Source organism: Coffea arabica, chromosome 10c, assembly GCF_036785885.1.
Source record: "Coffea arabica cultivar ET-39 chromosome 10c, Coffea Arabica ET-39 HiFi, whole genome shotgun sequence".
NCBI classification, from domain to species: Eukaryota; Viridiplantae; Streptophyta; class Magnoliopsida; order Gentianales; family Rubiaceae; genus Coffea; species Coffea arabica.
This window is the reverse complement of record NC_092329.1, coordinates 2253044-2271974: the sequence shown is the minus strand read 5'-3', so window position 1 is coordinate 2271974 and position 18931 is coordinate 2253044. Positions and strand designations below refer to the sequence as shown.

The 18931-nt window shown below is 35.2% G+C and overlaps 2 protein-coding genes across 11 annotated transcripts; both read left to right on the top strand.

Annotated features, from left to right (window-relative positions):
- Nucleotides 1–3274: 3274 nt before the first annotated feature.
- Nucleotides 3275–8307, top strand: LOC140003969 (enoyl-CoA hydratase 2, peroxisomal-like). 4 transcript variants are annotated; one of them, XM_072068246.1, is made up of 10 exons: nt 3275–3415; nt 3612–3727; nt 3967–4002; nt 4271–4343; nt 5045–5084; nt 5554–5626; nt 5698–5848; nt 7103–7173; nt 7739–7912; nt 8073–8307. In XM_072068246.1, exons 2-10 carry the CDS (start codon nt 3660–3662, stop codon nt 8158–8160), a joined length of 774 nt encoding a protein of 257 aa, XP_071924347.1. In that variant the 5' UTR covers nt 3275–3415; nt 3612–3659; the 3' UTR covers nt 8161–8307. The 4 variants fall into 4 exon arrangements, with proteins under 4 accessions (XP_071924347.1, XP_071924345.1, XP_071924346.1 ...); XM_072068244.1 differs by lacking the exon at nt 3275–3415 and having other exon boundaries at nt 3477–3727; nt 3967–4037; XM_072068245.1 differs by lacking the exons at nt 3275–3415; nt 4271–4343 and having other exon boundaries at nt 3480–3727.
- Nucleotides 8308–8954: 647 nt separating this feature from the next.
- Nucleotides 8955–14395, top strand: LOC140015569 (uncharacterized). Of its 7 annotated transcripts, none has more exons than XM_072068238.1 (15): nt 8955–9266; nt 9599–9996; nt 10277–10397; nt 10720–10834; nt 11564–11718; nt 11907–11978; nt 12114–12182; nt 12265–12345; nt 12424–12543; nt 12635–12709; nt 12802–12882; nt 13349–13422; nt 13513–13573; nt 14039–14094; nt 14262–14395. In XM_072068238.1, exons 1-15 carry the CDS (start codon nt 9102–9104, stop codon nt 14335–14337), a joined length of 1719 nt encoding a protein of 572 aa, XP_071924339.1. In that variant the 5' UTR covers nt 8955–9101; the 3' UTR covers nt 14338–14395. The 7 variants fall into 7 exon arrangements, with proteins under 7 accessions (XP_071924339.1, XP_071924340.1, XP_071924343.1 ...); XM_072068239.1 differs by having other exon boundaries at nt 14034–14094; XM_072068242.1 differs by lacking the exon at nt 13513–13573.
- The last annotated feature ends 4536 nt before the right edge of the window (nt 14396–18931 follow it).

Below are 18931 nucleotides of genomic sequence, written 5' to 3'. Positions count from 1 at the left end.
GAAAGTAAAATATATTTACAAAAAAAAAATAATGTGAACATATATACCACAAGATTAGAAACAATCTTATATAGAATGAAAATTACTTATACGCTTCATATATACAAAAATATCATCATATTTACAAATCTATTTGACTGTGTGGGACATATGAAATTGTGCACGACGACTTTTAATTTTATCAAAGTCATCAATGATTGAATTTACATCAAAAGTTCTAGCAATTTCTTTCTCAATATACATTATCATAGAGTTGGCAAGAAAGTCTTCCTCCATCCTATAACGCAAACAAGTCTTGATGATTTTCATAGCAGAAAATGCACGCTCTGTTGTAGCTGTTGAAACAGGAAGACATAAAAGCACGCTATGTTATGGCCTATAGAGATGGAATAAAAGCAGCAAGAACATTTGCAACCTAAGTAGACATAAGTGACATGCACAAAGTATTATTCAATAATAAAATGCAAACAAATGATAAAAGATCTCCATTAGAGCAGAACAAGTTCTCATTTCAAACATATCTCAAGGAAGTTTTCATAGCTTGTTATTAAATCGGCTGAACTTGAACAACTAACACCTACTTGAACTCATCAACTACTGTAATCCGAAAAATAATCAATAACTATCCATGCCAGTAAAAGTTTCTATAGTCTAAACAAGCATTACTTTAAAGTATAAATGGAAACCGACCATAATAAATATGTACAATTTAAACTCCTTAAATTGCATAGCAAATTCTCAGCACAATGACGAGAAACAAAGATAGACAATTCTAGAGGAACAAATATTCAGGAGGTCTTACTGTCTGCTGTCTAGAAAACCATGATAAATAAAGCAATGATAAAATAAAATCAGTAAAAGAAAACTAAAACTCAATGCGACAAGTTATTTGCCCAATAAAACTCAATGCTACAAGTACGAAAAATAATACAAGTCCCTCTCGAGCAATTCATCAAACAACTAGCGGGCGAACTTTTTACACCCACATTTCACTAAATAAATGTAATGTCAAACTAACCTGGTAAATGGTAATAGTTACAATAGTCTGAAATGGCATTGATGATCAGTGTTAGTTTATCTGGCATTGCAATTTAAATGTCAATTTAAGCAGCCAATGTCTAATTCATTAACCTGCTCTGATGATACAATAATATGAAACAACCCCTTTACTTCCTGAAAAAAAAAAAAAGACAGGTTCAACAAATGCTAAAAGAAAAATTACCTAGACGGCTAGACCATGCAAAATGCAATGGTACAATCCTTAGCCAGCGGGGGAAGGTCTTCACAGGAGAAAGTTTCTTCAAGCTTTCACAGGAGAAAGTTCTTCAAGGCTCAAGCCTTTGACGTTTCTATTTTCTACTTTGACGTTTCTACTTAGGAAGAAGAATTGTAGCAGTCAATTGCCAAGTTAACTAACTGGCTATCTTTTCTTTGCACTTCATACGTTAAGAAAATAATTCTCTGTTATTTGGACTTTCAAATATTATTATTTGGGCTCTTGGGGGGGCAAAGTGAATTTTTTGATTAATTTGGGGGGGGGCAAAACATAATAATAAAAATTTTTTTACTTAGAAATTTTTTTTTTAACAATTGGAGGGGGGCGGTTGCCCCCATTTCCCTCCGCCCCTGCTCATGCATGAGCAGTAAGCCCAACTTGGAAATCTGATTATCTGAATTGTTTGGATTGTAAATTATTTGACATATTTTTACTGTAGCATTTTTTTGTGATGTGATGTATGTGAGATAAAAAGGTAATTGGGAAGATAAAAAAATGTATTAAAAATTGTAATGGTGATGTAAGCAAATATATTTGAAAAAATAACCCACTATCCAAACAACTGTGCCATGCCCAAGTTTGGGCGAATTTATTTCCACAATAACCTCATTCTTTAAAACTATTCCCAAACTAATGCACTTTCAAAATATATTCCCTTGTTAACCTACTTGTTGCCATGTGGACTTTGAGTATGAAAAGTATTCACATTTTTATCTTATATTAAGAGGTACAATCCACATCAATGGATTTTTAATAACTTTTCAATAGTTCAAATTTTGCTACTTATGTACAATCTTAAAGATAAATAAAAATATTTCTCTATCTATTATTGAGTTAATTAGTGTTTCTCACATTAAATTGGCTCATATAGCGTGTTAATTTTGATACTATTACTGACTTAGTTATATTTTATCTCTCCTATTTTTTTGGAATGTATTCTCTTTTGATAAGTCAAAAAATGCAAGAGAATTTCTTTTCGAATTTTCTTTCCCCTTATAGTGGAATTTTTATAGTTCGCGTAAACTATGTTTATTATGTATCTTGAAATGTTTACTTGGACTTCAAACAATTTGAGTTTTTGCAAACTTCTTAAAAATTTCAAAGTTAGGAGACTACCATATATAAAATTGCAAGTAACAAGAAAAAAAGAAAGGAACTTGTGATATAATAATCAAGACTAAAGCTAGGGAGAAATAATGGCAGCAAAAAAAAAAAAAAAAGGTTCTTCGGCAAAATCATTGCAATTTGGAGGGTGATCAACAATTTTAAAAACACTAATTATGGATCCACTTTCCATTTTTAATTTGTTTACAGAATGTCCTTAAGGCACTAAATAAAGAAAAATTGTGTAATATCTAAACAAAAGATTTACAAGTAATTTTTTTCCTTTGACGGAGAGTCTACGTGGCAATAACTAGATTAATAAGGGAATAAAAACTGAAAGAGCATTACTTTGGAATTATTTTTTGAAAAGTAGATTATTTTAGTCAAAAACTCAGTTTGGACTAACCACCACATGTCTTATGTTTATCTTTTTTTTTAAAATATTTTTTAATTTTACCATGTATCATATGACAAAAAAATTTACTACAATCATTACTTTCAAAATATTTTAAATAATCTTCTATCCAAATGCAGACGAAAAATTTTTTAAATGATCTTCTTAAAATATACTAGAAGAGTAATGATTTCCCAGAACAGAGATAAGAAAATTTTTATCTTTCCTTTTTATTTCTTTTCTCGCATAACTTATATTTTCTCTCCTTTTCACAAGCTAGGCCTTGGAGTATAGATATTTACTGGAAAAAAAAAAAGAGAGCCGAATCTGTAAAGATTTTAAAAAAAAAAAAATGTTGACTTCCGAAAATTTAAAAAAAAATAGTAGGGGATAGATGAGCATTGCCTCTGCCGCGATATATAGTAGTAATTTTATTTTAATTCTGTAGTATAAGCTGTGGGAGTTGCAGTGTGAGAGTTGACTTACCAGAATTTCCCAAAATTCAAGCAGCCAGTCTTATTCTTTAGTTGTTGCCTTCAGCCTCTGAGCTTTTATCATATTCCGGAGCTTGTATGGCGGCGGCGGCAGCGACGACCTCCAATTTTGATCCTCAACTTATCATTTCTCACAAATTCCCCGAGGTCAGGTTCGGTTCACTTTGGTATTCTGCTTCTTTTCTTTTCTTTTCTCCCTTTTTTTTTCCCCCTTTTGGTTGGTCGTTTGACTGCTCTTGTCATTAGTTCGATCAACTAAGATAGAGAGCTGAAATTCTATGGATTTGACATTTTTTTTATATGCACATAAATTTGGTGGTGCGGAAAACATTTACTTATACAGAAAGAGATGTAGCTCTATATGCTCTGGGAGTTGGAGCTTGCTTGAAGGATGCTTTGGATGACAAGGAACTTAAGTATGTTTACCATCCTGATCACGCCCACCAGCAATCCATCCAGGTCTTTTGCCCCCCTTTTATAATCTTCTGTCGCTACTGGTATATTATCCATTCAAGAGACAATTTTGTTGCTTGTGCTGGTGCCTTTGTTTTTTTAGGAATAATACTAGGATTGGATGATTCTTAACTTCAGTTCTGTTTGAAGACAAGAAAAGATGGATGGATTAGAGGATGTGGGGGCGATAACATTGACTGCTCTGCCCAATTTTTGACTTATGTTTTAATGTGTTTATCTTGTAGGTCTTGCCAACCTTTGCTGCTTTGTTTTGTCATGGAGTAAGTTCAGAAATTGGGCAGCTTCCTAGCTTTTCGTAAGCATTTATGCATTCAAACAAGTGAAGTTTTCCCCTGTTCACCAGATTTCCTTCCATTCACCTTGTTATAAATGCCACTGGTGTTCATTTGGGATTTTTTCTGTTCAAAATTTTTGTTAAGCAAGTACTGTCTTTCTCCTGTGTCTACCTTTTCAAACAAATTGTAATTATCAATTAGCTCCTAAAGTATCTGTCTGGTGAATCTGACTTGATTTACTCTTTGGTGTTAGATATGATCCACGCCTTCTATTGCACGGGCAACAGTACATTGAAATCTACAAGCCACTTCCTTCTAGTGCTTGTGTAAGTGTTTGGCAAAAAATCTAATTTTCCAAAGAGAGAATGAGAAAAAGTAGAAGCTTTAGATACTATATGTCATCTGCATTCATGTGGAGTTCATGCTTGGAGGGAAATGGACAATAAGCTAGTCGTGTAGTGACCCTAGTCCACTCCTATTGTCAAAAGTTAGCTGCAGAACCTGTTATCAGCTGTGTACTTCATCTGTTTGAAAATACCTTGTTCATAAGATCACAGGTGACCAGCTGCTTTTTCAAGTTGCAAGTTACCCCACCTTTTTGTGCTTGAGAACCTTCTAAGGAGGTTGCTTCTGCATTTCTATTGCGACAAGCATGACAAAAAGAAACTGAAGAAAGAAAAGAAACCAATGGCTATGGGATTGCAAGGGAGGTTGGTTTTTTAGTTAGGGTGCCAAATAGAACTTCTAAATTGTTAGAGGCAGCTAACTTTGTGATTTGATTTGAGTTATCAAGACTCAAATTGTTTGCAGTCTTGTTATCACACTAATGAAGCCTGAAGCAGAGTTGAATGATTTGGGGATTGATAAATTTATGGATTGTAAACTTGGATTCGGTTTCCCGTGAAATGGTGAATTAGACAGTATCTCTAGTTGGATTAGGTAGTAGATGCAATTTGATGTGTGCTGCATATATTTATCCTGTGACATTGTCGAAGATCATCTCTGTTGATCAATTTGATTAATGCAGATACAGAATGTAGCGAGCATATCTGGACTGCATGATAAAGGTTTGTTTCAGAAAATACCACTATGGTTATAGCATGAATTTTTGTGACTGGCACATACCTGATAAAATCTTTTTCAGGAGAAAAAGTTTGATTATGATTTGGTCAATGAAGGGTATTAAGCACTATAGAAATAGTTCAAAAAGAATGTCGAATAGATTTTTCATCTGTTAGTTGATAGAAAGATCCCCAACCACCCTCATCACCGCTGTCCTCTGTGCAAAGATAATTATCAATGTGCAAGGCTGTACATTTATACTTACTCATGAACACTTTGATCAGATATTAGTAGTGGCTTTACCATTTTGATTGGTGACTGGTAGGACCAGTTGAAGCTCCTTCTAAGATAATTTTGTGCGTTCAAAAAGAAACTAGGGGTTTTTCTTTATTCTACTTGGAAACAACCCAATTCTTGGTAACAATGTTTTTTCCCCCCTTTCTTGGTAACAATGTTAGAGTTTATTGCTTGCAGGTAAGGCGACTGTTCTGGAAATTGAAATTCTAAGCTATGAGAGAGAGTCTGGTGAGTTAATATGCATGAACAGGTAAGCTCTTATTCAACTGACACAACTAAATTTGTTATTATTTGGTTGATAACCATGCTATTAATTTTCAGGATGGCTGTCTTTTTGAGAGGTTTGGGGGGGTTCTCAAATTCAGCTCAGCCATACTCATATTCAAAGCATCCCGTGAATCAGACATCAAGTACTAGACTCCCAAAAAGTCCACCATTTGCTGTGTTTGAGGAATGCACTCAACCATCTCAGGCATGTTTAAAATCAATTTGCTAATTCTACTTTGTCATGCTGCTGTTTTTGGCTTATGTCTGACGTGCATTGATCTGATATTAAGATTACATCTAATGACATGAATACTGACACAGTTGTTAGTTTTGTAGGATGCATCATGCATATGGTCTGATACATGTCAGATTTAAGCAATTTTGTGGTGTATCATGATAGTGCATTCAATATGATCAACAATTGTAAAATACAAGAGCATGTGCTGTGATACAATGTGCATCTTACGTCTGTATCATACAACACATGAATGCATTTGAGCCAGTTAAATCAACTTATGGAAACAGATGAAGAAATTCTATGTACATTTAATTGTATTTATTATTTTCAAAATTTTTTACCAACAAAAATAGTCAGTTTAATTAAAATAACATGCCATCAAGAGTTACACATCTAACCTTTGATGTAGATTTTTCTAGCATATAGTTTGCACACATTTATTTCACTAATATTGCACCTATTCTCATATAATTCTTTTCTGTCCTGCTAATGCTTAGCTGATACAAATCCCCTTTTTAAACCAACTCAAAAGGAATTAATTTTCTTGCCACATTATTCTTGCTTTCACATGCTTTTGTATTTAATGAAAAATTTATTATTCACTTACCTGACTGGTTTACATGGTTAGTATTCTAATTCTATTAACATCTTGTATGACCTAATACTTACCTATGTTACCTTGATTTATTAATTTTTTAAATTTATAATGACATTATTCTATTTATGAAATTACAAAATCACTTTTATTTATGTGATAGTAATCAGTATTCTCATGCAAATAATCATTTAAAAATTTATATAAATACTTATAAACATATTATGATATGATACAGCATATCATGAAAATGAATTTTGATGCACAATGTACATCTGGATTCGACTACTATAAATATAGGTGCAGGAGAGTGGGATTGGATGGGTTGGCACTGTAGATCATTAGAGTCATTTGACTTCTTTGAAATATTGCTACTTGGAGGAGATTGAGGATGCTAAGATTCTCTCTTTTGGACTTTAGCTTTCACTACCTTCAAATATGTTGCTTAGTACCTTTGAATGTGCTTGAATTTTTTGTTGATGCACTACACCCTATCGTTAGCAGTTCCGTGCATTTTGGGCAGTAGTTTTCAATGTTACTGTGCTTACTTTAGATTTTGTCCATATATTGTGCTTTTGTTTGTGCATAATCATTTCACCTTTTAAATTGACATTGCCATTGTGCAGGCATTACTTTACAGGCTTTCCGGAGATTACAATCCTTTGCATTCAGATCCCAGAATTGCTGAAATTGCTGGGTAATTTGAAGCTAGTTGTTTTTTGTTGGTAAAAAATTCAAATGGCATTACTAGTCTTTCAGCTTCTTTTTTTGTTTTATTTTGAAAACCTGAATTGGTCCTTGATCTAGGGTTTTAGCCAATTTAGTCCTTAAACAATTTCTGCTTAGCCATTATAGTCGTTCCACCATTACTCTGCCATAAAGAATTTTCTTGCCACTAGCTAAGGCTGATAGGAGGAACGATTTTGATAATCTACAAGACTCCTCCCTCTTCTTTCATGTAAGTTTTTCTAGTAGGATGAAATTGTTTATGAAATAGTTGTTTAAGAACTGAATTGGCGGTGAAAAAGTACTAGGACTATTGTTGATTTAGGATAAGTTAGAGGACTATTTAAGTCATTATTGGCATATTTCTTCTACTATATATCCGTGCTGAAATTCAGGCGCTGCTTTAAGATGCAACAAAAGAAAATGACATTCTTATTGTCTTACTCAAGCGATGGGGTTATCCCCAAGCAATAGATCTTACACTTGATTTTGCTAATTTTATTCTGCTCTAATTTCCCATATTGCGCTTTGCCTAGATTTTCCCGTCCAATATTGCATGGGCTTTGCACACTCGGCTTTGCAGTTAGGGCTGTCATCAAATGTATCTGCGGAGGTGATCAAAATAGAATCAAGAGCATATCTGCCAGATTCCTGTTACATGTCTACCCTGGAGAAACTTTGATAACAGAAATGTGGCTTGATGGCCAGAGGTAAGTTGCTTCTCTGAGTTGCAGGGTGTTTGCCTCTTTTTTTTTTGGCTCTGATAACGCAGAGAAACTTGTTGAATTCAACGCATGCTTCTTTTCCTTTACTTCCCTTTTGGCCCTTTATTTGTAAGCCAAGCACTGAGAGAGAGGTTGAAATGTGCAGAGTATTGTACCAGGTGAAGGTGAAGGAGCGAAGCAGGGCTGTGCTTTCTGGGTTCGTGGATCTTAACCTGTTAAATTCATCTCTTTGAAATTGCTGGTGAATAATATTGTAGATTCCAAATAATATCAGTGTGGTGCAAATAAGCAAGCAGAGCAGCTTGATAGTGTGTTAACAACTGACAAAATTTGGTATATTCTGTGCGTTTATACTACTGTATCCTGTGTGTTTGTGGAAAGTGCAATAGCAGAGCCATCGTTCAAAAAATATAGCGCACTCATGCGAAGTTCAACTTGAACTCGAACGCCCGAATTGAGGCAAAATTTTGGTCTTTTATCTGATCTTTGAAATAAAATAAGCACCCCAGAATTAAAACCGCCTATTTATGGGATGGTGAAATGCTGTAGCACATATTTCATGATACCAATACCAACTACACTATTTGGTTTCTTGCTCATAAAAATCCTTTTCTCCAGTATGATGAAATATTCAAATCAATAGTGTTTAAAATGGATATATGGTAAGCCGAGCCATTTCCTCCCAAAAGAAGAAGAAGAAGAAGTTGGGGAGGGGGAAGAGCGAAAGCAAAGGCCCAATTGTTGTTTCCTGAAGTGGCAAATGTTAATGGGGCTCTAATTGATGTTTGTGACGCTTTTATCTTCTTCTTTTTTTTTTTTTTCCATAGTTTTTGCCAAAAAAGGCATTGATCTTCTACAGCATTAATCGGAAGCAGCTGCATTTAGAAAGATTGGATTGGGTTATGAACGGAAAGAATTTGAACGGGAAAAAAATTTGACAAAGAAAAGAAGACTTTAGCCTAAAAACCCAGAACTCCTTTTCACCCCAAACAGAAAAAAAGCCCAGAACTCAAAAGACTGCCCTCGCCTCCAGATTCAAACTTCAAAGTCCAATAAAACGTCTGAAAAGAAACAAAGCGAGGGGAAGTAATTCAAAAGAAAAGAAAAAGGGGTGCTTTACATAAACTTGATTGCCGCCACAGCACCGCCTAGTGCAGGAGGACGCCGGTTGGCAATGGCCAGCGAAGTTGTGCAGGATAACAGTGGCGGCGATGAGAGGCCGCAAATTAGCAACTCAGCAGCAGCCAACGTGGGGGAGGAGGTAGAGGAGCTGAAACTTCTCCAAGACGCCGTTTACGCTCTTCCCACTTACGCGGTCAAAGATTTCTTCTCACTCGGGGTATGCTAATTTTTTATACGCTTTATTTATTTTCTCTTTCCATTTTTTGCTGTTTTTATTCTTCTTAGTTCTCAAAAATCATTCTAGTAACTTAGCAGTGTCATTTTAAGCTAATTCAATGATAATAATTTTGATGTTCAAGCTACTCTTTTCAATTGATTGTAATTGATGGTTTGGAATTTGTTGAATTTCTTAGAAACTGTGGAGAACCGTGATGAAAAGGAAGCTTTCTCTTCTTCTTAATTTTGTACCCCTAGCTTCTACACGATGGGATAAATTCCATTCTTATCATATTTTTCTTCTGTAAATGTTCTCTTTCCATTCTTACGCAGGCATGTGCTCGGTGCATTTTTCGATTGTTTGGTCTTTGTCAAAAGATTTCTTCTTTCCCTTCACTGCCAACAGCAACTATGAATGCCATGCTTGAAAAAAATGTATTGGGGCGGGACAGAGATGATAACTGCAGTGGCTCTGCAGAACGCAAGGACTCGGGTAGTCAGCAGCTATCTTCTCAAACATTTGTCTTGGAGCATGCAGTCTGTAGAATCTGTTTAGGCATATTGGACTATGTATATCATGATGAAAAAGAAATATTGGTGAAGAAGGATTCTGCTTATGAGTTTGCTAGAATTGTTGCTGAATCTGTCAAGCAAGAGCATCCTCAGATTGACAGCTTTTCTCTTGAAGTTTCATTGCCGCCTGTGGTCATGGATAATGAACAAGTTGTCAGGTAGAAAGATTTTGATTCCTTCCTTTATTTGATATGGCACATCTATGACTTTGATCAATACCTTTATTGAAGTCCCAGTACTGCATGCCTATTCTTTAGTTGGTTGATTGTGATGATAACTGTTATTTTAATGTAATTGATGCTGGAAAATTTGCTTGATTTCATTGGCATATACGTCATTCTATAATCATTTTCTTCATTGCCCACTTGTAATATTTTCTGGTTTCTATTTATGTAAACTTTGTAGGATTGATAAACGAGTCAAATATTGTTCTTTCAGGTCCTTTATGAGAAAGAAGTATGGCTCTGAACATTGGTTCCTGCAAAAAACTCTGACTGACTGTATTTCTATAAAGGATGCCTTGAAATTGTCAATACTGGATACCCTAGAAAAATTGCTGGTAATTCAGATCTCTGTTTCCTCTTTCATTAGAAGCCATTCAGAAGTGTTAAATGCTTAAGTTTCTAAATTCATGCAACAAAGGCATGTATTATTTGTACTCTGCCTTTTCTTTTCAGAATATTAACATATGCAAACATCTCCCTTTCTTCTCTGGTGGAGGAATAGTTGATTCTTATTTTATTTCTTTGAAGGCTACCGAATAAACAATTACATCTTTTTAAGTTCTGATCTAACTGCTGCTCATCTACCTCGTAGTTGGGCTAGACTTTCAGGATGCATGACACAAGATTGGAACTTTATAAGTTTTTCTCATTCCGCAGGGTACAAAATCAAATCTAAGCACATTTCGCATACGATTGACATATGAAACTTCTGAAGAGTCAAGAAGAAAACCTGACAATGAGGAGATCGATGGATGCAAAAGGAGAAAAACAAGTAGCTGCCCTAAACTACTTCTTTTGGAGTTTTTGACTTATCAAAGATATTCATTTTAGCACATCTCTGATTTCTAATAACCTTCTGCAGTTACTGATATAATTGCTGACCTGTGAAGTTTTGGAAGTTTCTCCCATGGATATTGGAGAAAAAGTTATAAGAGCATTCTTTGATATAAAGGATTTACTTAAAAAGGAAAAGGAACATCCTTCAATATACTGGATTTAAAAAAATAATTATGAACCTCAACATTCTTTGTCCTATTTTATGACAATATTCTGAAGAGAATTTGTCTCTGCGTATGCTAGCCAACAGAATAATCTGCAAGTATGATTTAGAAGCTTTCCATTTAAAGCAAAAAGACAGAGAGACCCACATTCCCATGTTCTTTCACTTTACAGTTTCATGAATTTTCACCTGTTTTCTGGGAAGCACAGCCTCCCCCTCCCCCTCCCCCAAAGAGAGTAGAAAAGTTAGTTTTTCGCCCTTGTTGGGCTTCAATTGTTTAAAATTTGCTTTTGAGAAGTCAAGGTTTACTACTTCAAAAATTTTGCCCAAATATATTGCACATTTTGGGTATGGTAATGTAAACTTTGACAAACACTTTTCACCATCTCAATGTAAATTTCTCTGCCTGTCCATGGATGTTTTCTACCAGAAACACAATGGATTATATTTTCATTTATGCATGTGATTTTAATTATCGAGTGATCACTTGTAATAAAACAGATATGCTATATACTGCTGATGAAAAACAAGCATCTGAGACATCTGGCTCAAAAAATTTTGCTGAACATGAAAACAAACAATATGAGTGCACAGAGGGCTTTGCAAAGGATTTGGAAGGTCATGGAAGCGATTACCTAAAATTTCAGCTCGAGAAGGTATAATTCCATGTATGCAAGTTATGGTTCATTTACTTTCTCATCTGCGATATACCTGCAATTCTTTCTTATTGTAAAAATTACAAGTAATTGGATGCGTGGATTTTGTTTTATTGTGATAAGATTGGTTGATGATGTGAGAATAGTTTATGGTATTGTGCTTATGGTCAGAATTGCTGACTTTTCAGGAGAGTCAGCCCTTTGGTTTGGTATTTCTTTGTTATAGATGTCCAATCTACATTGGTGGGAGATACCTTAAGGTATGGTAATTTCAACGAGGATTGTGGTTAAATCTACACCTGTTATCATAAACTTATGAAATTTGATAGATATAGGATGTGTGTGTGTGTGTCTTTGTACAACTTGAAGATTGTGGAGCTCTCTTTTGACTGCAGTACTCAAGAAATGTCAGCCAGACTTGCTGGATGATTGAGGACGAAAGAATGGGGGAAGCATCAGTAGAGGTGTTTCCCTGTTTTTCACAATAGTATTTTTGTTTTTCTGGCTTATGTTGTACAAGAGTGAATGAAATTGTTGGCCATGCAGGAAATAATAGGTGGCAGCATCCTTCCTCTCTGCCAAGGTGATGGTTACAAGTTTCATGCTGCTGGTAGAGAGGATATAGATGTATGGAAGCTCTGGTGTTTCTATTCTTTTGTAGATGTTGCTAAATGTTGTTTTGATGTTGGAAACCTATTTTTTCAGGTCAGGATGTTGGGCACAGGTCGCCCTTTCCTGGTTGAGGTACAAAATGCCCATCAAGTTCCTTCTGAAGAACTTATTAAAGAGATGGAAATGAAAATAAATAGCCAGGAAAATAAACTGGTATGTGCTGTTTTAGATAAATTTTCTGTTCGAAGGTTCATTCTATAAACTTCTCATGATGTTGCTGTGCTATTGATGATTGCATTATCAGGTTGGGGTTAAGAATCTCAAGATTTTAGACAACAAAGGGTGGGCACTGATGCGTGAAGGAGAAGCTGAGAAACAGGTACATGCCTTTTGCTTTAAATCAATTAGTTCTTTGTTTTCTTGTCAAAAACTTGAACTGCAGTCAAGATATCACTTCCACAATTTGTACAGAAGCAGTATGCTGCTCTTGTCTGGATTTCTCGCCCTTTTAATGATGATGACTCGAAGACTCTATCTTCACTTCAAGAGATGGTGAGTTTGCCTCGCTACCTCTCTCTCATAGATATAGGTGTACATATATATTCGTGTGTGCGCGCGCATCAGTATTTGTTTTGCTCTTGCAAATAAGTAGCCATATTATATATGCAAGATATGTTTATCTTGATGCTTAAGTAGTTTCTTTGTTCCTGTTTGAATTGATTTTACTATGCTCTTCTGGGCTAATAGGTTAGTAGTAGTACATGGAATTAGCTGTAAGAAAGATTGGCTTTGGTAAATTGCTGCATGCAGCTGACCGCGATGCGTTGTATTGAACTAGCCTTTATATGATTAAGCAAAGTTGTTTAGTTTCATGGACATAAAACTATTTAGCAGTTTCTTAATTGTGCTAATGTTATATACCTATATACAAGTCATGATTGGAATATGCTTTAATCCGATGAATATGAATTCTACATCGCTAATTTGTACAGTAATTGGTGTTTTCTTGCCTCCGCAGCAAATTTTACAGAAAACACCAATAAGGGTTCTGCATCGTCGAAGTCCTTTGGAGCGTGAAAAAGTTATACATTGGTACAAGCTCCACCTTTACTATTTTATTTTTTGGCTTATGAATTAAATTCTATTCTCCTATAGTCTGGTTGGGTTTACATTGTTAATCAGGATGAAAGTAGAGAAAATAGCTGGAAGCTGTCAGTATTTTCTCTTGCATCTATGTACACAGGTTTGTTTGCTTTGTTTTTTTTTTAAACAAATCCACGATTTAGTTTCTGAGGTACTGGTCAACTATTGTATGTCATGGCAAGAAGTTTCCTTTACTTCACTTTCCACTTTCATATTTTATTGGATGAAATTTTTGCTTTTGCTTGAGCATGTTAGAAGATGCCAATCATAGATGAACCGAGGCATGGAATGGATTGCCATTGAAGAGGAAAGTGTTGCTTATTTGTTTGTTTTTCTCTCAGTGGTTCAAATTTTGTTGTGTTACTCAAGGCACGATAACAGCCAGAAAGCTGTACCTTTGCTTGGTCTCACATTTAATCTTGCTTAAAAATTTTATGTTTTTAGTTGCTAACAGCATGCTTAGATTCATGGATAGGCAATTGTTGTAATGATTATTCACGAGGATAATGTTTTTACTACTTCTACTTGTGGTGGCTTAACTTATGATGATTGTATATTAGGACAGGCTGGTACATATATTAAGGAGTTTGTGCATGGGGATCTTGGAAGAACACACCCCAGGTATGAAGATCCGACCAATTTTTCGTTGCCGACAAATTTATGTTAGTTTTTGGTGATCAAAACCTCTTGCAAAATGTTTATATTTCCACACTGCCCTTTACAAAACAACATCCTCTTGTGCTATCTCAGCCTCCATTTTCATAATTGTTGTCTATCCTGTGTTGCAGTATTGGTTCCATACTTGGGTGCAGAGCGGAGATACTGCAACTTGATGTAACAGACGTGAAAATGGACTGCTTCTAGGATGAATGAGTTGATTAAGGATTCCGTGGGACAGCTCCTTGTTCATCTTGCAAGAAAATGTTTTCTGGAGTTGATGGTTCCGTCATTTCCATGTCCAGTTCTGGTTTCCTTTAGCCCTAATGCCCGGGTGATTATGCGGTTAGGATGGGTTTGTTTTGCCGGCACATCATGACAGGCTTCTGCTCAATTTTTTGCAGTCCTAAAAATCAAGCACAAGTTAGAGGAATTCATGATGACCGGAGTCGCTGTATAAAATCACTAACAACTTGGAACATATAAACACCTGTATCAAATAAAGCGAGAGCAGGAGGTTTTATGGTGAGCAGAGCTTTCTTGAAATGGGTGACAGTTGGGACGCTAGAAAACAGGTCAATCCTTGGATTTCAGTGGAGGATATCTGTAGATTCTGCACGATAAGATGCCAGAGGAGCAATGTTGGCTTGTATTTTGTTCTCTGTACTGCGGTAGTTTAATTGTTGTAAAAGAATTGATAGTTGAAGCAGGGCGGTATGCAAAGGTAAACAAGATAAATTTCCAAGTGGAGAGTATGATAATTTATGGTTTTCTTTCCTGAAAATCGACATAAACATGGATTATTGACACTGTACAATTTGAAAAGAGACGTCTGTATTCATCATTTTCTCGAGTATACGAGTCTATCACCCGGCAGAGTAATAACTGTGGAAGCATTGAAGTAGTGGGCTACCCCAAATGCAAAGGATGTGAAGGCTCCCAACATCTGTGGGATGGCTGCCTGAAGACTTGCTAGGAAGTTCCGTGCTGTGATGAAACAGGGTCTATCTTTCCAAGCTAATGGGTGGTGGATGTATTTCCTGCCTTTTGGGTTCTCACGTCCATAGTCTATGGAAAGCGGGCGCATTGGGGACTCAGGGCACGGACGGTTCTGCAACCGACCAGAGCAAATTTAGTCATTATCAACTGCGCGTAACTTTCTTTGTACATCGTGTAATTTTTTTTTCACAGGATGTATTTTCACAACAGATAGTGGTGGGCCCCACACTTGGTGCGGAAATCGAGTTACATGGTATAATCTCAGCCGCACAAAATTTTGAGGGCAAATCTTGGCCCTTAACCGTGCAGGGACGGTCATACTGATGACCGTCCCTGCCCCAAATCCGCGCATTGGATAACAGAGAATTTTTGATGGATGGTGATGGCCGGTAATCATTGCAAGCTATCACTGTGGAGAAAGACTGGAACTTCATGGCTACCTCTTTGGTGTCCCCATTGGGCAGGCTGATTCGTTACTTAGCAGTGTAATGAGAGACGATGGAGATTCCCGGTCCATTTGATCGCCAGTTGATTCTTTTAGGTTGGCAAGGCGTCCCTCGTATTTGGTCCCCATCCGGCCAGGCCGCTTACTCCTGTTGTTGCTGGTTAATCTCGGCTAATTCCCACTCAAGGAGTTGGATCGGAGTCTTGAGTTTGAGCACTAGGAGAGAGCCTAACCTCAGATGCCAATAACTTAACTGAATTAGCCTCGATGCAGGATAGATAGATTTAGTTCTATTTAATAATAACTCTCCAACTTCCATTTGTGGTTATTCTTAAATAATGCTACATTTGATTTGGGTTCGCTCTAAGATTGGTTTAATTGACTTAAAAATCACTATAATATCTTCTTGAATTCTCATCCTGAAATTCTTAAATAATGCTACATTTGATTTAGGTTCACTTACAAATTCTCCCCACTGTAATTAAGAATGGGTAGCAATTCACCCCTTATGTTCACGAAATTTAACAAGTTGTCCCTTGATGACTGATAGTTCAAGATAGTATCAGTTAACATTTCTTTTAAATATTTTGAATATCCCCAATATTTTCCTTTTTTAGTCCTTCACTTTTGCGATGGTGTTTTTTGGCCCTTTACATATCCAAAATGCATCATCTCTATTCTCGTTTCCAACTGCATTTTTACTTTCAATTCTAATTTTCAACTAAATTGAACTAAAACGTAAAAAAAATAAAACTATTTTTAAAGTACCTAAATTCTTTCTCCAAATTCTAGAGTATTATTGTAAAAAAGTTTCCAAGGTCAATTGACATTTTTTTTAAGATCAATGTTAGGTTACTATTTAAAATTTTATTTAAGGTGCTTTCAGGGTCTAACCAAAATGTTTCCTTCATAATAACATATTATTAGTTAGATTCTAGAGTTTTGTAATGCCTCTAAAGAAAGTGCATATTTTTCACTATTTTTGCCATATCATTTTATATCCTATATAAATAAACGGAATAGGGGAAGGAGTCAAATTTATCCTGACGGGAGCAATAGTAACAACATAGTTTATAATGATACAAGAGTAGATATAGTAAGTAAAATTATACGAAAAGAAAAAGAGATATGAAATAGCCATAATAGATACGAATGGATGATAAGTGGTTGATATATATATATATATATATATATATATGGAATAATTTTAGAAACCTTCCTTGAGGCTTTTCATAATATCACTTGGCTCCCCTGATATTTTTAAATTCTCACTTATCTCTCTTGGATTGTAACATTTTAACCCCTTTGGAGAAAATACAAAAAAGATAAAAATTTTATTTCAATACTATCCTTATGTTATTTTACTTGTGAAGTTTACAATAATAATAAAATAAGGTTAAATTTTTACAAGGTGTAAATTTTGTTAACTTGAACTATTTATTTTTGTTTGTATTGGAACAAAAGTAAAAGTTACACCTTGAAAAATTCACACATATGAAGAGATTATTTTAGTTTTTTGTAAAACTTAAACTACATCATTTATTAAAATATATTTCCTAAAAAATTTCCGACTACCTTATAATTATCCACCAAAATTTTCAAGATGTCAATTATTTACTAAAATCTTTCTAAGTGGTTGACTTTGATTAGATTTAATTTAACCACGTTCTTTGTTGTACTACCATGATCTCAATATAGAAAAATATGGATCATTATTAGATATCAATTTATTTTTTTTAATCTACATGTTTTGGTTTAAAATTTTATTTTATTTTTTGGTTAAACAGTTATTAAGAGAAAGGGTAATATTGTTAATTTGTGACTTTTGATAGGAATATTTAGTATTGTTAAACTGATAAAGGAGAAAAATGAAAGTTTAAAAATTTTAAGGAAGCTAAGTGATATTATGAGAAACGCAGGAAGGTTTCTAAAATTATCCCTATAGATATATAACGTACCAATCGATGGTAGAGACTAGATTATTCACCTGGAACATTGAAAGATTTGTCAGAAGATTTTGTCTTTGTCAGGAAGAAAAAGGGGGCAAGAGAATTTATCTGTACCCGTATCAAAAAGACCTTAGGAAGGCATCTTTATCTTTTTGACCTTGGAATAAGACTTGTTCTATTCGAATCATGATGGTTGATGGTAGTGATTCTCCTTCATTCCATGCTAGAATTGGAAGAGGATCACGAATAATGCTATAAGCAAGTACTTGTTTTAATGCCAAATCTATGGTTGTCGGCATGTGTGTGTATGGGTCCTCGATATATTGCCACTAGAAATCATGTTATCATTCTTATGGAAAAACATGTAGCACTTTGTTTGATAAATTTTTCATCTAAAATATCAAAAACCAATGTGCCAAAATATTGTGATCATATGTGTAAAATGACCCAAAAAATTATAAAAATGTTATTTGAAACTAAATTGCAGTATGAAATTGCCTTTGCTTAAGTGTTACGTGATTTAGATAAAAATTACAACATATCAAAAATAGAAAATAATTTACAAAACTCTAAAAACTCACTCATAATATGTTATTATGAAGAAAACATTTCAGTTGGACTTTGAAAACTCCTCAAATAAAATTTTAAACACTAAATCTAATAAAAAACTACAGAATTCAAATGTAAGGTACCATTTGTGCAGTTTTTCCAAACATATAATAGTTGGGACACGTTTGTCCAACGCATTTGTAAATCAATCAACGTGGACTCAGAAACCGCAAATACTTGTGCACAATTTGCCACGTCAGACACTACCAGTCTCATACAATACAAAACACAAGGCCCTCGAAATGCTTTCAATCGGGGCAGGTTCAGAATTCAACGGACTGTTGTACGCCTCCGAGCTTTTGATTTCAGGACTGTATTCCATTCCCCTGCAAATCTTGCTGCTTTCAACAGTCACATTACTACCACGGTTATCAACCCCTAGGCTCCTTCTTTCCCTTCCAATCATCACTGTTCCCTATCCCTCCTCGACACCTACCTACCTGGTAATGCTGCCTCTTCCATCAAATTGTTCTGCTCCATAAAAAGCCATCCCCTTCTGCTCCTCCTATGTCGTCCCAGTTACAAATCTCAAACAAATCTAGGTTCCTCTTCACTCTATTCCTAAATAGTTGGCCTCTCTCCTTTCTACCAAAACACCTTGTCCAAAGCTTACGCTTTTTTTTTTTTTTTTTTTTTTTGCCCCCTTTGTGTCTGGTTGTTCTTTCTCTAAATGAAATCCAAGAGAGTAGGATTTAATTCTTATAGTTATGCTCCGCTAAAATTGACTTGTCTTTGTCCGCTAAAATTACATAAGAGGAGTCGGGGAAGTCAAGGGTGTTGTTATGGTCTCTCGTTTATG